This window comes from Eurosta solidaginis, chromosome 1 (genome assembly GCF_040869045.1).
Source record: "Eurosta solidaginis isolate ZX-2024a chromosome 1, ASM4086904v1, whole genome shotgun sequence".
NCBI classification, from domain to species: Eukaryota; Metazoa; Arthropoda; class Insecta; order Diptera; family Tephritidae; genus Eurosta; species Eurosta solidaginis.
The window spans coordinates 325,166,010-325,186,566 of NC_090319.1; the positions used below are offsets into that span (position 1 = coordinate 325,166,010).

The following is a 20,557-nucleotide window of genomic DNA, read 5'->3' on the forward strand; positions in this document are numbered from 1 at the left end:
ATTCTAGAGTCACCCCTGGTCCACCTTTATGCCGATATCTCGAAAAGGCGACCACCTATACAACTACCACCACTCCCTTTAAAACCCTCATTAATACCTTTAATTTGATACCCATATCGTACAAACACATTCTAGAGTCACCCTGGTCCACCTTTATGGCGATATCTCGAAAGGCGTCCGCCTATAGAACTAAGACCCACGCCCTTTTAAAATACTCATTAACACCTTTCGTTTGATACCCATATTGTACAAACGCATTCTAGAGTCACCCCTGATCCACCTTTATGCCGATATCTCGAAAAGGCGACCACCTATACAACTACCACCACTCCCTTTTAAAACCCTCATTAATACCTTTAATTTGATACCCATATCGTAGAAACATATTCTAGAGTCACCCCTGGTCCACCTTAATGGCGATATCTCGAAAAGGCGTCCACCTATAGAACTAAGGCCCGCTCCCTTTTAAAATGTACATTAACCCCTTTCATTTGATACCCATATCGTACAAACAAATTCTAGGGTCACCCCTGGCCCACCTTTATGGCGATATCTCGACACGGCGTCCACCTATGAAACTAAGGATCACTCCCTTTTAAAATACTCATTAAAACCTTTGATTTGATACCCATATCGTACAAACAAATTCTAGAGTCAACCCTGATCCACCTTTATGGCGATATCCCTAAATGGCGTCCACCTATAGAACTATGGCCCACTCCCACATAAAATACTCTTTAATACCTTTCATTTGATACACATATCATACAAACACATTCCAGGATTACCCTCGGTTAACTTTCCTACATGGTTTTTTTCCTTATGTTGTCACCATAGCTCTCAACTGAGTATGTAATGTTCGGTTACACCCGAACTTGACCTTCCTTACTTGTTGTTACCTACGTTCAAATACCGCACAATGCACGCACAGCTACGTAGTAAGGTGCTCTAGTATTCGGCTGAGCTCTTAAGGTGTAATAGTGGAACAAAAATACGATGTATGTTTGCAGTGGCTTCAAGTTCCGAACAACCGTTATGTTAAGGAGAACGACCAAGTTACGTGTTGTAACGAATTAGTGAAATTCCTCTTATATGCAACCTTCTGCTAATGTTCGTATCGCTAAGCTGTTGAATAAAATAACTCCAATATTCAATAATGCAAAATGGTCTTTATTAGACTACTTTGAAAATACTTAACATTAACACTTATACTTCGCAACCAATAGCGTGCTTATATCAAACTGATCACTGCCTACTCAGCTTTCGCTCCTTTTATACTCTCTGCTGTCTCGTTCGCGTACATCTAGGCGTTTCTTCTGCTAGAATTTTCTACTTGATTACCAGCTATACGCGTCGCGTGTGTATCTGTGGTTTATAGCCTCTCGCATAGCCATATGCGCGTGTATATGTGAGTAATGATAATTGCATACTTTTTTGAGCATCTCAGACATATGCATGTGTTTGTGAGTATCTCTCCGCTGCTTGTATGTACATATGTGTAGACATAATGATTGATTTGTTTATGTACATGCAAGTGACTGCTTAGTATCGGTTCAGAGGGGTTGTGTAGCGCAACCCTTCTCAAGGGGTTGCCAGCGCAATATATAGCTTTCCAACACAATTGTCAACCTCACCTAGCTGTGGCGAATCCTGTTTCATTAACAGCAGAGGCTCTGGCGACCCGGAACTGCTGATGGATCTAGGGGTGGGAGGGCGATATGGCCTAGAAGGATTTATGTGGTCATACCAAATCGTTCCCGAGATGGTCGGCTAGTACCTTTATGGTGCTTGTTACCGGAACGTACCGGATCTGCATCCGGTAAAGGACCATCAATATCGGTAGCACTCCCCAAAGCCTTCGAGGAGTGTCCTTATCGCTACAAAAACAACAACAATGACGAATAAGAAGAATAAATGTAACTACTTCTGTATTTGTATCATGGTATAAAGAAGACAGATGGCGGTGTCGAAACGAGAAATTTTAATAGGTGGATTGACTGTCAGTCAAATTTTTCGACAGGTATTGAAATTAGACGCCAGCGATGCTCATTTTCGCAATATCAAAGTTTATATTAATTACATGATCATATTGCTTTATATAATTTTCTTTGTTATTGATATTAGAGGAAAATTCCAAAATTTGCAAACGGCGAATCTTACTGAATTTCTGACTGACATGTTTCTGAATTTCACTTCTTCATCAGCTATCTTTTGGGAAGCTAAGTATTGAATTCGAAATCTCCAACATTCATACTTTATATTGATGTAAAGGCAGATGCCTCTGTCCACTCAGCGATATGAATGCCCCCGCTGCATTATTCAATCACAAGAGGTTTGCTCGGCTGACACATTTTTTTTGACAATTTTGCTATCAAATCTAATTGACATCCGTTAAATGTGTTGTTTCTTTGCGATTTTTCGAAAAATATTAGTAGTAGAAATAGGAAGCAATCAGTTTACAAATACCCGATAAGTACTAGGGGTAGATTCAGTAACTGTGAGATTCAAAATATACACTTTTTAAACAGTTTTATTTAGCTTGACTTGAGCGGTCGGCCGAACAGAATTTTGTAATTGAAATTAAATTAACTTCCCAATAAGCTGAAAGCTTGAAACTTGGAATATAGTTCAGAACACGATGACAATGCAATAATAAGAAAAAATAAGGATCGAGATATTCAAAAAAAAATCGTATTTTTGTCCGATTAGGCTCATATTTGGAACATATTGTAACGAATATTAGCAAAACTAAGGGATACTATCATATCTAAGCCAATACTAAGCAGTGACTTGTATGCACATCAATAAATCAATCATTATGCCTATACATATGTCCATAAAAGCAGCGGAGAGCAACGCACAAACACATGCATATATCTGAGATACTCCCAAAAGTAGGCAATAATTTGTGCAAGCATCACTCACATATTCACGCGCATATGGAAGTTATAAACGTAGTTATAGCTGGTAATTTTATAGCTGGTAGGTAACTAGTAAAGTCTAGAAATAGAAACGCCTAGAAATATGACAGGAAATATTTCAGGAAATTTTATACAATATATTGCATACATGAATAGAAAAAGATTGCCGCCAGGAGGCGCAAGGATCGAGATATTAAAAAAATCGCATTTGTTGCCGATTTGGCTCATATTTGGAACAAATATTACATACAATCCGGTAGAAGTGACATCAAAATACTTTGGATTTCGAGGAGGGACGAGCATACGTGGCGCCGGGTCGAGTAAAGTCTTTGGAAGTATTATGTATTGAGGACTTAGATTGTAACAAATTGTCAGGAAAGAGTCTTGTAATAATGAGTCACTAAATGAACTAAATAGAATGAGAAATAAGAGGCAATTAAATAAAGACTAAAAACTTGAAAATAAAATAATTTTAAAAAAAATTTTAATTAAACGGTTTTATTGAAAACAATACTTACATTAAGTAATAATAATACTAAAAGCTAGAAAATAAATCTAGGTCGTTGATCAGATAAATAAATAAAAGCGATGGGCGCGTGAAATTTCTAAAAATGTTAGGCGTAGCATAACCTGATTAAGGTACAGTTGGTCTTATATATGACTATCAATAGAAATTTGATGCGTCCAAAGCTTTTATTTAATTGTCTGATCAGCGCCCTAGATTGATGAGGAGTGTGATGACTGGTACCTAGGACCTCCCTAATTATTTTCTAGCTTTTAGTATTATTGTTACTTCATGTAAGAATTGCTTTCAATAAAATCGTTTAACTTAAATTTTTTTTCTTATTTTATTCTTCATTTAATTTATATGAAATAAAAATGTACGTTTAAAAACTCACACTTCCTGAATACAGGGCATGAACTGCATAATTCCTTAGAACATTTTTTAATTTTATGGTAAATTTATTAACTAAGGTGAACTAAGGTCCGTAAAAATATGAACATACGAAAAATAAACCAATTTAAAATTCGTTGTTCAACGTCAAAAATTCGACTAATAGATCGGTTTACGTATAAATATCATTAGTAAATAATGGAGATGCCATCACCAAATGTACTCATTGAGCATGTTAATTTATTCATTCCGTATGTTCGGAACATACGTCTCCATTTAAGAATTTGTTGTGGAATCGTTTTATATTTGGAATATTATGTATATATGTATGTACTTATTTGGAATATTCGGACCTCGAGAGGTAGTATCAAACGAACGTGTTCCCAATATTCTAAATTAACGGTTTATCCGGAACACTTCCAAGAATAAAAAGGTAAATACTCCCTGTGTAGCTGGACCGCACAAAAAATGAACTCTTCTCTCAAATTCAAGGCCGGAATATAAAGACAATAAGCCATTTTCTTTTATTTTTAATTTGTCAGTTCATTGCGGCTTCTAGAGTATCACCCCATGTCGACTGGCAGTTGGAAGTCATCCTCTTCCAAAATATTTTTAAAAAATATTCCGTTTCAGGATTTTTCACAAAAACGACCTATGTATATCAGAATTAGGTTGAAGAGTGCTTTTCATTAACTCCCCCTTATGTCAAAATGCATTTAACTTTTGCTGAGATAGGGAGTTTTTGAATTCTTCAAACAAATCCTGAAGGAATAACCAAACCAACATAACTCTTTATCAATTCACGAAATATTTACTAGAAAATGAATTATTTTCCCCCAAAACCTGATGGCATTTACAAACTTATTATCACTACTAATATATACGACAAGTTCTTATCTACTACAATTTTCGCTGAAGGAGATTGAATTATTCCCCGTTTTCCTTAGTTGGTAAAAGCAACCCGTCCAGATTTTATACTCAGATGAGCAGAGCTCACAGCGTATATTAACTTTGTTCGCATAACGGTAATCCGTAACGGCATAAACTAATCGAGTTAGATATAGACTTCTAATTATCAAAATGATCTGGGCGAAAAAAGAAATTTATTTAGCCATGTTCGTCCGTCCGTCCGTCCGTAAACACGATAACTTGAGTAAATTTTGAGGTATCTTGGTGAAATTTGGTACGTAGATTCCTGGCCACTCATCTCAGATCGCTATTTAAAATGAACGAAATCGGACTATAATCACGCCCACTTTTTCGATATCGAAAATTTCGAAAAACCGAAAAAGTGCCATAATTCATTACCAAAGACGGATAAAGCGATGAAACTTGGTAGGCGGGTTGGCCTTATGACGTGGAATAGAAAATTGGTAAAATTTCGGATAACGGGCGTGGCACCGTCCACTTTTGAAAGAATGTAATTTGAAAGTTTTGCAAGCTGTAATTTGGCAGTCGTTGAAGATATCATGATGAAATTTGGCAAGAGCGTTACTTCTATTCCTGTATGTGTGTTAAATAAAACTTAGCAAAATCGGATGACGAACACGCCCACTTTTTAACATTTTTTTTTTTAAAGTCAAATTTTTACAAAAAATTTAATATCTTTACAGTATATAAGTAAATTATGTAACATTCAACTTCAGTAATAATATGGTGCAACAAAATACAAAAATAAAAGAAAATTTGGAAATGGGCTTGGCTCCGCCTTTCTTAATTTAATTTGTCTAGAATATCTTTAATCCCATAAGTCGAACAAAAATTTACCAATTCTTGTAAAATTTGGTAGGGGCATAGATTCTATGACGATAACTGCTTTCTGTGAAAATGGGCGAAATCGGTGGAAGCCATGCCCAGTTTTTATACACAGTCGACCGTCTGTCCTTCCGTTCGGCCGTTAACTCGATAACTTGAGCAAAAATCGATATATCTTTACTAAACTTAGTTCACGTACTTATCTGAACTCACTTTATCTTGGTATAAAAAATGACCGAAATCCGACTATGACCACGCCCACTTTTTCGATATCGAAAATTACGAAAAATGAAAAAAATGCCATAATTCTATACCAAGTATGAAAAAGGGGATGAAACATTGTAGTTGGATTGGTTTATTGACGCAAAATATAACTTTAGAAAAAACTTTGTAAAATGGGCGTGACACCTTCCATATTAAGTAGAATAAAATGAAAAAGTTCTGCAGGGCGAAATCAAAAGCCCTTGGAATCTTGGCAGGAATACTGTACGTGGTATTACATATATAAATAAATTAGCGGTACCCGACAGATGATGTTCTGGATCACACTGGTCCACATTTTGGGTAGATATCTCGAAAACGCCTTCACATATACAACTAAGTGCCACTCCCTTTTAAACCCCTCATTAATACCTTTAATTTGATACCCATAACGTGCAAACACATTCTAGAGTCACCCCTGGCCCACCTTTATGGCGATATCTCGAAAAGGCGTCAACCTATAGAACTAAGGCCCACTACCTTTTAAAATACTCATTAACGCCTTTCATTTGATTCCCATATCGTACCAGCACATTCTAGAGTCACCCCTGGTCCACCTTTATGGCGATATCCCGAAATGGCGTCCACCTATAGAACTATGGCCCCTCCCTTTTAAAATACTCTTTAATACCTTCCATTTGATACCCATGTCATACAAACACATTCCAGGGTTTCCCTAGGTTCATTTTCCTACATGGTGATTTTCCCTTATTTTGTCCCCAAAGCTCTCAGCTGAGTATGTAATGTTCGGTTACACCCGAACTTAGCCTTCCTTACTTGTTAAATTTGGGAGTGTCAAAGATCTGTCATCATTAGAGAACAAACTAGTAATTGAATCATGGCACCGGTGCACGCTTTCAAAAATTTTCATTTAACTTTTCAACTCTTCTTTTAAGCAGCATTTTGCTTAAATAGAAAATCCATCTATGTGACTTAATCTTTATACTCATTTTCGTTGAAATTTTTTATTGTTTTCTTTCCCATCTTGAAAACGTGAAATTCGTACACATTATTCCATAGCTTAATGTATTTAATTAAATAATTTATATTCCTCACGAAGCTCCATTTTATTGCTATTGGAAGAAAATTTAAATTCCTTATATTGCAACTTCGCTAATAAAATTTATATTGCAAATGCTTTCTAAGAAATGCGAGGTTGAAGACAGCATTGCTCATTGTATGCATATAAATAAAAAAAATAAAATAAATAAATGTAAGGCGCGATAACCTCCGAAGAGATCTAAGGCCGAGCTTCTCTTCCAATTTGCGTCGTGCTCCTCTTGATTTTCCCTGCAAATTGGCCGGGCGGGACCTACATGTTTAATGCCGACTCCGAACGGCATCTGCAAGGCAGATGAGGTTTTACTGAGAGCTTTTCATGGCAGAAATACACCCGGAGCGCTTGCCAAACACTGCCGAGGGGCGACCCCGCTTAGAAAAATTTTCTTCTAATTGAAAAACCTTATTTCTAAAATTTTGATGTTGTCTTGCCCGGGGTGTGAACCCAGAGCATACCGCGTGGTAGGCGGAGCACGCTACCATCACACCACGGTGGCCGCCATGCATATATATAACCCAGAGGTAAATGTCAGCTTAGAAATCCACCGGAAAATAAATTTTGCCAAAATGTGCTACGTTGAACTGAGTAGGCAATTTAAAAGTAAATTCCTATCTCGACAAACTTATCTTCTTATCTAGCTTATCATACATGTGTTGATGTATGGCTCGAGGCCATGGACGGTGTGGAGAGAGGATGAGATGGTTCTTGGAGTATTCGAAAGAAAAGTTCTACGGAAGATTTATGGTCCTGTCCGTGATACCGACGGTGAGTATCCAAGAAGGCATAATGATGCGCTGTATGAGCTTTACGCAGGCACGACGATAGTGCAGGTGCAGTGAATAAAAATCCAAAGGATTCGCTGGCTAGGTCATTTTATGCGAATGTCCTCGAAAGTATTTCAGTCGTTACCGCAGTTTGGAAGCATATGAAGGGGGCGACCTCCATTGTGTTCGGAGACGCAGAGTTCAACTTCTTTGGTTCTCCTAATTGGCCTCAGTTATCGCGAAACAAGGATGACTTAATACGAAACGGGCAAAATCGTTAAGACACCAATTAATGATGATAAAATGTATTCGGACTCTTCAGTCAAACCAACAAGTTGCGAAGTATGTACATCACAACTAGTTGGAGTTTCTTCCATTTCTATAGGAGAAACCGATATTGTTAACATGAGGATGTCTTACGATATGTAAATTTACAGCTTTCCGCCGTGGGTCAAACTAGAGATAAGAAATCCTAATTTACAGCTATAATAATACTGAGTGTCACGAGCTGGAAAATTCTGACTAGATTTTTTATTACCGTAAGAAGAAGAACCAGCGACCTAAGAATCAATGTTGAGAATTTGGGTCTTATTTGAAGTCTAAGAAACAGTGCCGAAAAAAGGAACTTAGTTTTAATGTCATAGACATGATTTTGAACTTTAGAAATGACACTATATTAAATTGGTTCGGAACTATAGAAGGAAAAAAATTCGGCAAGAATAATTTTTACTGCCCAGATTAGTTCCGTTCTTTCTGTTATTGCCATCTTAAGTTCACCAGTTCATAGCAAGCAAAATAGATGTATGGCCAACCAATAAGGAGACCGACTGTCTCAAAAGCGCAGCAGTTCAGAACAATACATTTCTCTACAGGGCTCACTTAAACCAAATGCGTGAACAATAGTCATTAAAAAATCCATTAATAAGCTATTCATGCCAATTTTAATTATGATTCACAATGAAATAATATTAGAGTGATAAACATATTCATTTAAATTAATAAGTAAACAATTAAAAGGCGAGTATCTATAGGAACGTATGTACCAGAGTGCGATCGAATCGGAATTTTATGTTCGAATGCGAATCCGAGCCGAATATTCGCTTTTTTTAAGTTTCTTACTTAATTGAATCATAACCGTTTTAACGGATTTGGCCGTTCAACAAATCGCAGCAGAGGCTTCTACATTGTCCTTCCAGCGGAGTGTGAGCCGCATAGTCGCATATTGGCACGCATGGATGTGCGGACAACGATATGAATACCTTCTTCAGCGTAACCGCTATGTTTTAATTCACTGTACTAGCTTGATGCCTGCATAAAGCTCGTACAGCTTATCGTTCTATCTCCACTATGCCATGGTGGGGTGGAAGCCGAAGGTCCTGGACAAACCAACATGGAAAATTTTGAAAAACACTTTTTCAATTAGAAAAAAAAGTATTTCTAAGCCAGGTCACCTCTCGGAGTACTGTGGCAATCACTGCGAATGTATTTCTGCTTTGGAAAGCTTCTCAGTGAAAATTCACCTGCCTTGCAGTGCCGTTCGGAGTCGGCATAAAAATTTAGTTCCTGTCCCGACAATTTGTAGGCACAAAATAAAAAGCAGCACGACAGCAATCGTGCCAAGTAAATCTTTGGAAAAACTTCTCTTGAACATCGCCAGAGCCGCCTCATCAGATGTCAGCGTCCATGCTTCTGCACCATATACATAACAGGAAGGGTACGATTAGTAGCTTCTAGAGCACAATTGTTTTCGCGGTGATAATACTACGACGAATATTAGCATCACTAATTAATCTCACATCCCTAAGGTTATTTAGAAAAGTCACAACAACATTAAAGCAAGCTATATAAACACATTAATCATCATTTACCCACAATATACAAGGCAACAGAGATATACTCACCATCAGCCAAAGAAGAAGGTCATGAAAAAAACCTTAAAAATCAAAGGAAAAAAAGTCAAAAAACTCAAATTTTGCAGACTCGAAAATTATTTTTTTGGGTATGCTTAATGGAACTTTTTTTCCTGAGCCCAAAATCTATCGAAAAATCGATGGCGCGATATAGATTAATAAATCGACCCAGCTTAATGTACATATATGGCTGGTAACCAAGCGTGAAGTTCGCGAAGTTACTAGACCTTAGGAGAAATGAGTGGACGAGACAACAGAGAATATAAAACAGCGAAAGCTGAGTAGTCAGTAATCAGTTTGATTTAAGCACGCTATTGGTTGGAAGTATAAGTGTTATTGTGAAGTACCCATAAAGTAGTCTATTAAAGGCCATTTTGCATTACTGAATATTGGAGTTATTTATTCGACAATTTAGCGATTCGAACGTTTGCAGAAAATGTAAAATAAGCGGAGTTTCCCTAAATTTGTTACAATACTTTACTTTTAACTGCCTACACAGTCCAAGTTCAGTTTCGATGATGTCAATGTCGCCAGCTTACGCCGGTAATTGCACGCACTTGGAAAATATTATTTTAATGCGGTAAATGACCTGATAGGTGGTCACCCTGTCTGAAACCTGGTTTAGTTTCGAACACGTGCTGAGAGGTGTTTCCCAATTCCGACTGAGCCGATAGTGTTCCTTTGCGTCATTTTGAACAGCAATATAAGTTTTGTGGGGAAACCAAATCCCAACATAACGACATACAGGCAGAGAGGAGATTATGTGTGTCAATCCTTTTTTTGCACGTTCTTCCAAGATCTGGCGCATAGTGAAAATCTGATGGATAGTAGATTGACAGGATCTTATATACGACACCAAGAAGGCTGATTCCACGATAGTTGGCTTCGTTTGAAGGATCTCCCTACTTCTGGACTTGGAAAATCTCGCGGGATTCCAAACGCCAAGCATGCACTCCTCCGACCTTATTTTGCACAGAAGTTGATGCGCGCATTTCCTAACTAGGCCAGCGCTCTTATGTCTTTGTCAAAGTAAGGCGGGGGGAACATTAAATCCATCATCAGGCTCGGGTTTATCAAATGTCCTGTACCACCGTACATCGCTGTCTCCATATTAGAGGACAGACAAGTGCTCCTGCATAATCTATGTACTTTCTGCAAATCGGTTACCAGGTCGCCGCTTCGTCCTGACAAGAGTTTGCCGAGCTTAATACTGCCATGAAAAGATTCTAGTGAAAATTCATATGCTTTGCAAATGCTGTTATTTAAAAGGGGCATGACGCAAGTTGGAAGAGAAGCTCGGCCTAAAATTTCTTTGGATTGAATTTTTTTATACTTATATAAGTAACGATGTAATTTAATTGCTTATTTAACTTTTAACCATCTTTGAAATGATTTGAAAACTAACTGTAATTTTATTTTCTTTGTTCATTCGCAGGTCAAAAGTGAAGAAGTAGTTGAAGCATATATCGAGCGGTGTAAACAGGTGAATCCGTTAATAAATGCCATCGTACAAGATCGTTTTGAAGAGGCGCTCGAAGAAGCGCGTGAAACTGATCGTGTTATTGCCTCCGGTTTACACAGCATCGAAGAAATGGAAGAGGACACACCATTGCTCGGAATACCAGTAACAGTAAAGGAGAGCATCGCCGTCAAAGGATTGACGAATCAGGCGGGACGTGTCTTCAAAACGCCACAAATAGCCAAATCCGATGCACCAGTCGTAGAACAGATCAAACGTTGTGGTGGCATTGTAATGCTTGTTTCGAATACACCCGAGCTGTGTTTGTTGTGGGAAACCTACAATAATGTAACTGGCCAAACCAAGAACCCATATGATTTAAAACGCACACCCGGTGGATCTTCGGGTGGTGAAGCGGCTTTGCTTGCTAGCGGAGCTTCACTTTTGGGACTTACCTCCGATATTGGTGGTTCATCGCGTTTGCCAGCTATGTTCAGTGGTATATGGGGTCACAAACCAACACCATATTCGGTATCATTCAAGGGACACCATCCAACCAGTGATTATCCCAAATGGGGTGACTTCTTTACAATTGCACCAATGACGCGTTACGCAAAAGATCTACCATTGCTACTCAAATGTATGCTCGATCCAGCCGGACCCAAATTGACGCTCGAACGTGAGATTAGCATACAGGGTATACGTTTCTTTTTTATGGATAACGATGGACCATCGGGTATGATGCGTCCTCTAAGTCGCGATCTGCATGTCGCCATCAATCGTGTTGCTACAGATTTTAATGCAAAACGTGTGAATATACGTAAAATGAAACTTTCGCTTGATATCTCACTATCGGCCATGTTGACCATGAAGAATATCGAAACAATCTATTACAAGACCGAAGAAGGTGAACGTCCCAAAACCGTTTGTACAGAGACAGTAAAATATTTCTTTGGTTGTTCGGATAGCATCCTGCCGTCGGTGATATTCGGACATTTACAGAATTTTATGAAGATAATACCGAATTCACGCCACAAACATTTGGCCACCATAATTGAGGCGCTCAAGACTGAATTCAAAGAGCTACTCGGTACTGATGGCGTCTTTCTTTATCCCACATTTCCAAATACAGCGCATCAACATTATCAAATTTATCATAAACTTTTGGAACCAATGTATATGGCAATATTTAATACGTTGGGATTGCCGGTGACTAATTGTATGATTGGGTTAGATCGCAGAAATTTGCCAATGGGCATACAAGTTGTAGCGAATCCTGGACAGGATCATCTCTGTTTGGCGGTAGCACGTGAAATGGAGCGACGATATGGTGGTTGGGTGCGACCACCTTCCGAAGAGTCAGCGAAGAGAGTGTAAGCGGGAGTGTACGAGATAGATTGAGAGAGAGAGAGAGAGAAAGCGAGAGCAAGATCATAACATAGTTAGCGTATTAAAATCAGCTTGAGCGTAAAGGTGGTACATAGTAAAGAGCTGCGTCGTCGTTGGTAACTACGAAATGTAACAGTAGCTTTCTAACAGTGCTGGCAAACGCCTAAAAGTATGCACTCAATTGAATCAATAAAATTTAAAATTGCTTTATACGGGACTTGGCATTATACATAGAAATCAGTCATTACATACTCTTAGGCGATAATTTTTGATGTTTAACAAAGCGACTGATGTTTTGAAAGGTATTTTTTTTTTTTTTGGTTTTAATGTAATATTATTTTTTAATTAAAACACGCCAGGATAGTACTTTTCGGAAAAAATACAAAAAAAATTTTAAAGTTTTTTTTTCCAATTAAATAAAAAAAAAAATTATCGGCCGACTCCGGGATTAGTGGGGATGATTGCAGAATTGATTCAGTTTTTTTATGAGAAAAAAAGGGCGAAATTCGAAAAATCTTGAAAAACTGAAAAATTACAAAAAAAAAACTATAAAAACTTTTTGAATTTTTTCCGAAAAGTACATTTAGAAACATATTTAAAAAAAAAAAATTATCCCAAACGGTCAATTTTTGAAAAAATTATAGCATTTTGAAAACCAAAACGGTGTTTTTTTAAAAATTCATTACTTTTTTTGAGTTGGATGAAAAAATTTGAAAAACTTCTGAAAAACGTCTTTCGTAAGCTAGAAAAAGAAGAAAAACTTTCAGCCAATTCTAAAGGGGTCGGGTTCAAAATTGGTCGAAATGGGATGGAATACCCCATATACAATGTATATTATATGTACATACATACATATGTGTAAACTTATCACATCAGAAAAGCAGGTCACTTATTTAAATTAACAAAGCAAAATAGACCAGTACTTGGTTCTCACAAATGGAGTTTAAAGCTTGTATTATAGGTTCAGTGATTTCATTTCAAAAGTATCGCAAAATAAAACATAGAAAGTAAAAACAGCAAACATTTTTTTCATGCTTAAGGAATAAAAGTCGCGACAACCCGTATATTTTTTTTTTAATCGATTTTTTGATTTTTAGTATCCTACTCATACTTTTCTGCTGAATCGTTTTAGTAGCTGAATGCTTTTCGTAGCTGAATGTTAGTTTTTATTTTATCGTAGAACGCTGAACAGTCCTCGTCACTGTTTATTTGAATATTCAATAACTCCACCAAAACTGAAATACGCATTCGACCACGTTCGTCAGACCATTGATATTTTCGCAAAAGAAAATGTCCGCTCCACTGCGGAAGATGTCCCCGGAATGCACGAAGCAAATTCCATTATTTCCATTAAATTTATTATTTTAATATGAGTTAGCTTTGCTACCTCAGCTATTCGTATCCATCTGTCTACACAGGTTAGTGCTTTCCATTTTTCTGTTCCTTTTTCAGTATTTATAATATCAATGACTAGTGAAATTTCATTTTTTCGCTTTTAAGGAAACCGTACTTCGTTTTCAACTTCTCCGTAAATAAGCACTTTCATTTAGACATTTTCAAAAATGACCAAAAATAAAAAAACATAAACTGCAAATTAGGTGATTGAAATATTTAAAAGCCAATCCGTAATTAATATTTTTTAAGAAATTACTAACGATCAGGTGATGACATTGGCTATGACACTGAACGAAAGGTAGCAATAATGAAGGAAAGCATATACTTCGCTTCGTCTACGCTAGACAACATTACTGAGTACATGTAAAATTAGTGAACGATCTAAGAAAACTAAGTAAATGTGCAAAATTATAATGTAAGCAAAATGCCTGGCAAAACACGATGTTGGCCTGATTACCTGACAAGGAGTTTAAAGCCTGTGTATCAGGCGAAATGCCTGACATATTCCTAGTTTATTAAAAAGCGTCTACAACTTTCACCAGTTTCTTAACATTGTTGTCTGAAAAAATCGTCAAGATTGATCGTATATAAAATATATGTCCTATACAACTTATTGTTCAAATAACAGTGTTTTTATCATTTCTTCCTTATTTTAACAGTTAGAAGCTTGAAATTACACCTGAAGCTCATTTTTTTTTAATTGTCCAGATCGGTCGTATACAGAATATATATCCCATATAACTGATAGTTCAGATAAGATGTATTTCGTTATTTCTGCTTCATTTAACAGCTAGATGCTTCAAATTTTATCAAACATTGTTGCCTGAAAAAATTTTCAAAATCGTATTATGCAAAAAATCATATATATTATTTCTAATTGCTGTTTTTATGTACAGGTGCCTTTTTCGCTCTTATTTGGAATCTGAATCTATAAATAAAGTTTTGGTTGTAAAGATGGAAATTCGGGCTATTAGCGAACTTTGGGGAATTTTGGTCGTAGTTCTTTTGTTTAGCTATAATTTATTATAATAATTTGTTAAAAATAATCGATTGTGAGCACACAAAGAAATCGGTTTGTACTATGACACTATTGTGAATATTTGCACTGCATTACCGGCAGTTGCTACCATACGCAAGACGGGATTGCCTTTAAGTTTTAATTGATTGATAGAACAGCTGATTTCTGTTGATATTTGATAAGAGACTTTTATATTCGTTGCGCAAGATGCGCATGGGTCCGGCTCGTAGTGCATAATTTCGAATAGATGGAAAACATCGAACGGTATGAAAGAATTTCTGATAAGATTGCTCCCGGCTCTTATTGCTGTGAAAAGAACTCTATGTTTATCTTAGCAAAATGCTACCTTTTACCAAATTTCAAGTCAGTCGTATCATAAATAAGATATGTTCGAATGGAGTGGTCCTTCAGCGGATTCCACTGGAATACTTTCTGCGTTTCTATGAAACTATTTTGAAATTTCTATAAAAAGTCAATCAGGTAGAAATTTTGTTTGCGAAGTATTGCGCCAGTTGTCAAAAATCACTTCACCATTTTGACTGACAGACACTGTATCCATGTATGTATGTGCTTAAGATTAAAAGCCCGGATTGGGTTTCCTTATTTTGTATACGTTTTCTTAAGGTGTTAAGGTTGAAATATTTTGTAGAAAAAAAATTTACAAAAAAAAAAAAAAAACAAATTTTTAAGCCTAAAATTGTTAATAGTGAAATTTAATACAAAAACCAATTCATAATTGAGGCTATCAGCGCAAAAGTAGTAGAAACAACTTTACACCATTGGGATTTCGTTTAAAATAAACTCGTTCTATTATGAGCTTTCAATATAGCAACTGTACTACTTTTAGTGTTTCACAAAATTAATTAAATTCTAAAACAATTTTACCCAACTTTAATACCTTATTATCTTCTTATGAAGTAGTCTTGCGTTAAACCACTTTTGTGCTGATAGTTGTTTTTTTTTTTTTTTTTTGGTTAGAAGCAATAATTGTAATTTTGGCCTCAAAAATGTCATTTTTAGTTATATAACTACGTATTTTATATAGTATTCATACAAACTTTATATATATATCTTAAGATCTGTACATACATATTTATACGCAATTATACTTGATTAAAGTCATACATCACACATAAACAAATTATGTACCTTGATTTTGTTACAGAATAATGACCACTGTCAACTTTTGAAGAAAAAAATTGTGACTCTGTATTTTAGGGTGGGCCCAACATATTGTTGTTGTTGATATAGTGGAAACATTTTTTGGAGACCGAAAAAGGCAGCCTACAGCGTTTTAACCATCATTCAAGCAAATGGTAACAATTGTCCCAAAAAGGGAAGTTTTCAGTTAGTCACTTATATATAAGTTATGGTAATTTTCGCTTTATCCATGAAGCTTCGCGCCTCAGTTAAGTGCAAGGAAACAGTGTAAACAAAAGTCAGCTGTTAAGCTAGTTTTCCGTGTATTCGCAATCGATTTTTCCGATTTGGTTTTGCTCGCCCTCTGTTGGTGAAAACGAAAATGTCAAGCGAATCCGCTTATGGAAGGAGATAAAGGGGCATTCAAGGGATTGATAAGCGCAATTCATAGCTTCCACAACCCGATTGCCAACCTCACCTACGCGAGGCGAATCCTGTCACAAATATGCATATATCATAAGCAGGCGAAGATCTGGTGACCCCAAGTTTCTCATGGAATTAGGCGGTGGGGGCGCGGGATGGCCTAGAAGGTTTAATCGTTCTCGAGATGGTCAGGTTTATACCTTAAGGGTGCCTGTTTACCGGAACGTACCGGATCTATATCCGGCAAGCAACCATCAACATCGATAACAATCGGGGAGAGCCCTTATCGCTACAACAACAACAACAACAACCAGGTGGGAAAATTATATAAATTCCCATAGTGTGACCAATTGGCGCCAGTTAACATAGCGCGAACGGACATAAACGTTTAAACGGTTAAGCGCCAATTAAGTATGTAAGTATAGAGACATTGGAACCATGACAGAGACAGTGCAATATCTTATCCACCGCAGTGGGACTTTCGATTACATGTTTGTATGGTATCCGCCAGCCCTTCCGCCTGGTATGCGCCTCTAGAAAGGGATCGTTGAGATGGGAAGCGATGTGATTGTGATCGCTGCAAGTGATGTCGTTTATGACTCTCCATCCAGCAGTGTTTGACAGCTAGCTAGCCCCAGTATTGACCTAGGTCAAACCAAGCGTGGCTGCCCTACGAACGACCAAATTTTTAACGCTTGTACTTTAACTTCAAACATATTTTATTAGGCGTACAACTCAGCAAAAATTACGCATACCCACATGTTTTATAGGTCGGTCAATATGAATTAATTGATCAATTAAATAGGAATATAACAATAATTATCATATATGTAAGTACCCAATTTAAAATAATTTAAAATACTTAACTGGACTACAAACATACATACACATATACATATGTACATACTATACATTTATAATCTTACATACCCAGCAAAAACTGTCATAAGCGGTTATAAGCTATAAGGAATACTGCCTTCACTCCTAATAGGTAAACCTTATAATAAGAAAATAATAGTACATCATACACTTTATAATGACCCCTTATTTTAGGCTTGTTATCCCCAAGGTAAATAGAAATAGAAAATAAATGTTGCCTAAACGTGAACGCGATACTTGATAAACAGAGCTGCTCAACCCCTACTTAACTTAAAGCACTTTTGTTTTTGTTTTGCCCTGAAGAATAGGCACAGACATAAATTCACACTTTGAGTATAAAAAAAATTTTCATAGCACTTCTATATGCCCTCAAATATAAATTCGATTCATATGAAAGTGCCCGAATTGCATAGAAAGAACACTTCCATATGAAGCCAAGGCACTTCGGTATGATATTCAAATTTACACTAACAAATTGACACAAAAATTTGTCAAAAATATTGTAGCACTGATTCCAAATATATTCATTAAGGGGACCATCAAAATTCTTTAAGCATTTATTATAATTTTTTTTTTCTTTTTTAAACGGTTTTATTTAGCTTGAGTTGACAGGCCGCATGGCCGCATGCACGGCTGCACGGCCGTTGTGAACGAATCTTGTAATTGAAATTTAAGTAACTTCCCGATAAGCCACAAGCATGAAACTTGGAATATAGTTCAGAACCCGATGACAATGCAATAATAAGAAAAAAATCGCCGCTAGGTGGCGCATGGATCGAGATATTCACAAAAATCGTATTTGTGGCCCGATTTGGCTCATATTTGGAATCATAATACATACAAGAATAGAAAGCGACCTATGCAAAAAAATCGCCGCTAGGTGGCGCATGGATCGAGATATTCGCAAAAATCGTATTTGTGGACCGATTTGGCTCATAGTTGGAACACTTAATACATATAAGAATAGAAATCGACCTGTGAAAGAAAATCGCCGCTAGGTGGCGCATGGATCGAGATATTCGCAAAAATCATATTTGTGGCCCGATTTGGCTCATATTTGGAACACTTAATATATACTACAAGAATTAAAAGCGACCTGTTAAAAAAAATCGCCGCTAGGTGGCGGAAGGATCGAGATATTCACAAAAATCATATTTGTGGTCCGATTTTGCCCATATTTGGAACACATAATACATAGATGGCGGCCACCGTGGTGTGATGGGTAGCGTGCTCCGCCTATCACACCGTATGCCCTGGGTTCAACTCCCGGGCAAAGCAACATCAAAATTTTAGAAATAAGATTTTTCAATTAGAAGAAAATTTTTCTAAGCGGGGTCGCCCCTCGGCAGTGTTTGGCAAGCACTCCGGGTGTATTTCTGCCATGAAAAGCTCTCAGTGAAAACTCATCTGCTTTGCAGATGCCGTTCGGAGTCGGCATAAAACATGTAGGTCCCGTCCGGCCAATTTGTAGGGAAAATCAAGAGGAGCACGACGCAAATTGGAAGAGAAGCTCGGCCTTAGATCTCTTCGGAGGTTATCGCGCCTTACATTTATTTTTATTTAATACATAGATACATGAACAGAAAGCGACCTATGATGCCCGATTTGGCTCATATTTGGAACAAATATTGCATACAGTCCGGTAGAAGTGACATCAAAATATTTTGGAGTTGGAGGAGGGACAAGAATACGTGGCGCAGAGTCGAGTAAAGTCTTTGGAAGGATTATGTATTGAGGACTTAGGTTGTAACAAATTGTCAGGAAAGAGTCCTTGTAATAATGAGTCACTAAATGAACTAAATAGAATGAGAAATAATAGGCACTTAAATAAAGACTAAAAACTTGAAAATAAAATAATTAAAAAAAATGTTGTAAGTTAAACGGTTTTATTGAAAACAATACTTACATGAAGTAATAATAATACGAAAAGCTAGAAAATAATTAGGTAGGTCCTAGGTACTAGTCATCACACTCCTTATCAACCTATGGCGTTGATTAGACATTTAAATAAAAGCGTTGGACGCGTCATATTTCTACTGATAGTCATAAGTAAAACTAACTGAACCTTAATCAGTTACATTTTTAGAAATTTCACGCGCCCAACGCTTTTATTTAATTGTGTGATCAACGCCATAAATTGATAAGGAGTGTGATTACTAGTACCTAGGACCTACCTAATTATTTTCTAGCTTTTCGTATTATTATTACTTCATGTAAGTATTGTTTTCAATAAAACCGTTTAACTTAAAAAAATTTTTTTAATTATTTTATTTTCAATTTAAAGAAGTTTCAGTATACATATAATTTTGTATATGTATTGTGATATGCACTTCCATATACAAAATTTTGAATAGCGCTGTCGATGAATAATATTTTTGTCTCCCTTTAAAAAATTTAATACCGACAAAACAAGTTTCAATAAACAAATCTGTTTTTTGTCCTTTCAAAGAACACATTTAAATTAATTGTATATCCCGATCAGTTCTCTTTTTAAAATAAAATTTATCAATAACAGGCTTTTCTGATCTAATTCCAGCGTGCAAATAAAACTAGATTATTCCACTATTATCCCAACGTTTCGCTAATCTTTGTTAGCATCTTCAGGGGGGTATTTATTTTAAAAATCCCTGCCACAAACAAAGGTTAAAATTGCAAGATAGTTAAATGAGTAAAAATTTGGAATAGACGAGAAATGGAAAGACGAGAAAAGACAATGAACAAACGCGAGGATACAGAAAACATTGCTGCCGCCTACATAGCATGTTTACAAATATAAAAATAAGAATATTTAGTATTGACAAGACTACTATGATGGTTAGATGGTACTGATTATAGTTTATTCATGTATATGTTTAAGTGATTAATGTTTTTGTTGTTTTATGTTCATGTTTTCGATACGAAATCCAATAGTGTAAGTGTTTCTTGTTAAAAAAATTTTTACTCATTTAACTATCTTGCAATTTTAACCTTTGTTTGTGGCAGGGATTTTTAAAATAAATACCCCCCTGAAGATGCTAACAAGGATTAGCGAAACGTTGGGATAATAGTGGAATAATCTAGTTTTATTTGCACGCTGGACTTAGATCAGGAAAGTCTGTTATTGATAAATTTTATTTTGAACCCATTTAAAATTTAAATTCTACATTTCTTGCTGTATGAGTAGATCTATTTAAATTTTTTGGTACTATGTTTTTTATGTTTTATGCCGACTCCAAACGACATATGGGAAATGAAAACTGACAAAGGAATTTTCGGAGAGAACATTTTCATGGCTGATATACATTTTAT

At 36.4% G+C, this 20,557-nt stretch overlaps 1 protein-coding gene and 1 long non-coding RNA gene across 4 annotated transcripts in view; one reads left to right on the plus strand and one right to left on the minus strand.

The window, feature by feature from the left end:
* The window catches only part of LOC137237811 (fatty-acid amide hydrolase 2), an 85,308-nt gene extending 69,077 nt beyond the window's left edge, over positions 1-16,231 (plus strand). For 2 of the 3 annotated variants that reach the window (XM_067762011.1, XM_067762012.1), the window contains exon 3: positions 11,002-16,230. In XM_067762011.1, coding sequence (XP_067618112.1) covers positions 11,002-12,402 — 1,401 coding nt within the window. In that variant the 3' untranslated portion in view covers positions 12,403-16,230. Of the gene's footprint in view, positions 1-11,001 lie in introns of all 3 variants that reach the window. The other variant, XM_067762010.1, reaches the window with a different exon arrangement.
* Positions 1-20,557, minus strand: part of LOC137237812 (uncharacterized) — a 77,123-nt gene that overhangs the window by 30,001 nt on the left and 26,565 nt on the right. The window lies entirely within an intron of this gene.